Raw genomic sequence first — 4,576 nt, forward strand, 5'->3', positions numbered from 1 at the left:
ACCCTTGACGACGCCTCCAGGAAGGTCATGATGCGCAAGGCGCCAGCACCACCAAATCCGAAGAGGATTGAGGGCTTTCACCAGGCAGGTGTGGAGAGCTGATGACCTTGGCTACGCCCCCACGGAGGAAAGCTATGCCCTTGGGCGTCACCGCCATCGGGCCAGCCGGACCGGCAAGGTTTCCCACAGGCCCCAAGTTGACCACCATCACCATCGTGAGAGCCGGGAAACGAGTCACAAGCCAAAGACACGGCTAGAGAGGGGCAATGTGGAAGACGAGACTCGAACCTCCATATCTGAAGCAGTAAGAGCACCGCGCGACAGCATGACTCCACAAGCGAGACCCGCCGCCCGCACGACTGAGCACGCTGATCAGCAACCCCCTACGGACTTTGCCTGCCGCCCAACGTAGGAACCATAGACCTCCGGGTGTGGATGGAGCACTGAGATCCCTGCCGGCTGACGCCAGCTTCACGGAGGGGTGGTGGCGGCGACGGGACCCTACCTACCCCTGAGTCACCCAAGAGTCGATCACTTCACTCAGCTCCGGGCGCTGCCCGGTGAGTCGGTGGGCCATTCGTACATGTTAAACATAGAACACGAGAACAGACGTGTCCAGAAAGTATGTCGGACCCTAGATATATATAGAAATACGATCGACCTCAATAGAAGATGAATAATGAACGGTTTTCGGAGGTTCAAGATGCCCATGGCCATTCATCTTGCATTTGACGGCTCATAAGAGTTCGACCGACCCACATTGCATTTTTAGTCACCTCACATTTAGCCAGTCCCATTTGGGAATCGGAGGCGGTAGGAATGCATATTTTCAGTCACCTGGCATATAGCCAGACCCCAGATATACAGCAAGAGTTGTTTGACACAGGGAGAGGGAGAGGAGAGAACAGCCCACACGGGCAAACGAGATAGTGGGGGATCAAGGCGGGTACTGGTGCCTGCAGCCAGACATGAATGTGCACGCGCTGGTCAGTTCTGAACCTCCCCCGCCAGAGAGAAGGGCGGGGTTTTGGATTCAAGTGTCAAGACTCAAGACCGGGAGCAGCGGCCAGCAAAAAGTCGTTTATATTCCCTTTCGGCGGCAGCGGAGTCAACGGGAATACGTGTGGGATGCATGCTTGGGGGAAAATGACAGAGTCAGCTCAAGCCAGGGCTTAGTTTTCATTACAAGGTTTCAACTCAGTAGCAGTCAGTCATTAGAGGTTTTCATCGGTGGGCACATCGTTCGATCAGGAAGTATAAATCTCAGCAAGCAACAAACATTTTCTCACAAACCTGCAAGCTTTACATACCATTTTGCTACAGATAATGAATATACAGTACGAACAACAAGTGCTTGGTGACTAATCACTAACAACATACATATTCGCTATATATGCCTAATTGCCTATGCACACGGCAAAAAATCATAGCTGGCCTCGACTGGTAGATCTGCCACCTCCTGCTACTTCAGTACGTGGTATTTCAGCCCCTTCCTATCATCGGCGGCATCTATGAAGACGGTCGATCCTTGGCATGCTTCTCCATTGACCAGCATGTCCACGAGAACTCTCGTCACATTCTTCTTCATCCACCTCTTAATAGGCCTTGCGCCATACACCTGCAATATACAGTCCATGTATATGCATCGTAAGCGGGACATACATACAAAAGACTACGCAGATAAGTAGTGTGATTTGGTTTGGTGATGAAAATAACATGTACTTACCGTGTCGTGCGACTCTGACCAAATGACGTCCAAGGCAGCATCTGATGCAAACAAAGAGATGCCCTTGTTAGCTGCCATAGCAACGACACTCTTCATCTGGATTTTCACAATCTCCCTCAGGTCGTCATGTGAAAGCGGCTCAAATATTACAGTCTCACTCAGTTTGTTGATGAATTCAGGCTTGAACCGTTTCTCAACCTGCAAGATCAGGTAAATATGACGATCAGCAGAGTGCCCAACTTGACTTTACAAGTGACAGTCTGGGATACACATACCTTTTCCATAAGAAGATCCCGTGCAGTTTCCATGTTTTCTTCGGCCATTCCAGCTGACAGGTTCTCTGCTCCTAGATTTGAGCTCATGATGATGATAGTATTCTTGAAATATACGCTCCGTCCTTTTCCATCAATCAACATGCCATCATCGAGGAGTTGAATGAGAACCTTGAATATCGAGGGATGCGCCTTATCCGCCTCGTCAAAAAGAACAACGCTATATGGTTGGCTCCTTACTTTATCAGTAAGCTGTCCATCTTCTTCATAGCTTCAGAAAGTCAAACGAAAAAGTGAGATATGAGAAGGAAGTTCAGGAAAGAAATACGTGTGCAAAGAGCATGCAAGTTTAAACCTTCGAGGTCCTCCAATGAGGCGCGCCACAGATCCACTGTCAGCATATTCAGACATGTCAAAGCGGACGAACATCTTCTCATTGTCAAACAGCTTCTCGGCAAGTGCTTTCGCAAGCTCTGTCTTCCCAACACCAGTCGGCCCCAAAAATAGAAAAGAACCGATTGGTTGGCCAGATTAGCAGAGTGCCCAACTTGACTTTACAAGTGACAGTCTGGGATACACATACCTTTTCCATAAGAAGATCCCGTGCAGTTTCCATGTTTTCTTCGGCCATTCCAGCTGACAGGTTCTCTGCTCCTAGATTTGAGCTCATGATGATGATAGTATTCTTGAAATATACGCTCCGTCCTTTTCCATCAATCAACATGCCATCATCGAGGAGTTGAATGAGAACCTTGAATATCGAGGGATGCGCCTTATCCGCCTCGTCAAAAAGAACAACGCTATATGGTTGGCTCCTTACTTTATCAGTAAGCTGTCCATCTTCTTCATAGCTTCAGAAAGTCAAACGAAAAAGTGAGATATGAGAAGGAAGTTCAGGAAAGAAATACGTGTGCAAAGAGCATGCAAGTTTAAACCTTCGAGGTCCTCCAATGAGGCGCGCCACAGATCCACTGTCAGCATATTCAGACATGTCAAAGCGGACGAACATCTTCTCATTGTCAAACAGCTTCTCGGCAAGTGCTTTCGCAAGCTCTGTCTTCCCAACACCAGTCGGCCCCAAAAATAGAAAAGAACCGATTGGTTGGCCAGATTGATCAAAGCCGACCCTCGAACGTAGCACTTCTTGCGCAATCAAATTAATAGCTTCATGCTGTCCAACGACTCTCTCATGCAATCTGTCTACTAGGTGGCTGAACTTTTCTTCCTCTCGGCCAAGTGTAGTGATCGGAATTTTAGTCCATCGGCTCACAACCTTCATATAACGAAAGAACATGGCATGAGCATCACATTGAAACAAATGGAGACTACTACTCATACAGATTCGATTATTAGCAAGGAAATGTGAATTTACCTGTGCAATATGACATGGACCAACGGTTAGCTCCTCCACTGCATTTATAGTGCTAGTTTTCTTATCTCTAATTTGTTTTGGTTGATGCAACTTCACAGAAGTGCATGCCTCGTCCATCAGATCAATTGCTTTATCAGGAAATTGGCGACCTGAAAACAACAAAATCGACAATGTATTCAAGATGCTGCACAAACCTACAAAAGTAAACCTACAAAATGCACAAATCTTATCATGAACGTACCTGTAATATAACGGCCGGCGAGCTGCGCAGCAGCAACCAAAGCGTCGTCGCTGATTATTAGTCCATGGTAGTCTTGGTACCGCTGCTTCAGCCCCTGCAGGATGGCAACGGTTGCCTGGACGGTCGGCTCGTCGACGTCAACCCTTTGGAAGCGCCGCTCGAGCGCGGCATCCCTCTGGATGTATTTGCGGTACTCTTCGGTTGTGGTGGCGCCTATGCAACGGATGCGGCCACGGGCCAACGCGGGCTTGAGGATGTTGGCGGCGTCGCCGGTGCCGCCACGATGATCGCCGGCACCGACAATCATGTGCATCTCGTCGATGAAGAGGATGAGCTTGCCGGCGGAATCCTCGGCCTTCTTGATGGCATCCTTCAAGCGCTGCTCGAACATGCCGCGCCAGTGGGTCCCCGCGACCATGGCCCCGACGTCGAGCTCGGCGACGCGGGCCCCGGCGAGGGCTTCGGGGACCGTCCCAGCAGCGATGCGCCGAGCGAGGCCCTCGACGATGGCCGTCTTGCCGACGCCGGCGGGGCCGACGAGGGCGGCGCAGTTCTTGGTGCGGCGGCACAGGATGCAGATGACGCGGTCGATGTCGTCGTCGCGGCCGATGACTGGATCGGAGGCGGCGGCGTCCAAGGTCCTGAGGATGGCGGGCGTGGAGAAGGGCTTGAGCTGTTGCGACAAGAGGCTCCACACTATTGCCCACGACAAACCAACGCTAGTAACGGCCAATACCCTAGCCAGCATAGCCTGCTCCATCTCTTCTCTCTTCTCTTCTCTTCTCTTTCGATCCAAACAAGAGGAGAGGAGAGGAGCGGTCTTCTGATTTCTCTGCAACGCCCCGCGCCGGAATCGATGGATTTCTGGCTTTCAAGGGGAAGTGGGTACACACATATATGTATCCATCGAGCGCAGCTGATAGAGTAGTAAACCACGACTCGGTGATGGACTCAGATCAAGCACT

The 4,576-nt window shown here is 50.5% G+C and overlaps 1 protein-coding gene across 1 annotated transcript; it reads right to left on the reverse strand.

The window, feature by feature from the left end:
- Positions 1-1,448: 1,448 nt before the first annotated feature.
- Positions 1,449-4,150, reverse strand: LOC125523815 (chaperone protein ClpB1-like). Its single transcript, XM_048688885.1, has 7 exons — positions 3,612-4,150; positions 3,371-3,519; positions 2,934-3,271; positions 2,542-2,550; positions 2,002-2,269; positions 1,727-1,924; positions 1,449-1,618 (listed from the first exon to the last, which is right to left on the reverse strand). The coding sequence occupies exons 1-7, from the start codon at positions 4,027-4,029 to the stop codon at positions 1,463-1,465; spliced, it is 1,536 nt and encodes a 511-aa protein (XP_048544842.1). The 5' UTR covers positions 4,030-4,150; the 3' UTR covers positions 1,449-1,462.
- Between the last annotated feature and the right edge of the window lie 426 nt (positions 4,151-4,576).

Source organism: Triticum urartu, chromosome 7 (genome assembly GCF_003073215.2).
Source record: "Triticum urartu cultivar G1812 chromosome 7, Tu2.1, whole genome shotgun sequence".
Lineage (NCBI taxonomy): Eukaryota > Viridiplantae > Streptophyta > Magnoliopsida > Poales > Poaceae > Triticum > Triticum urartu.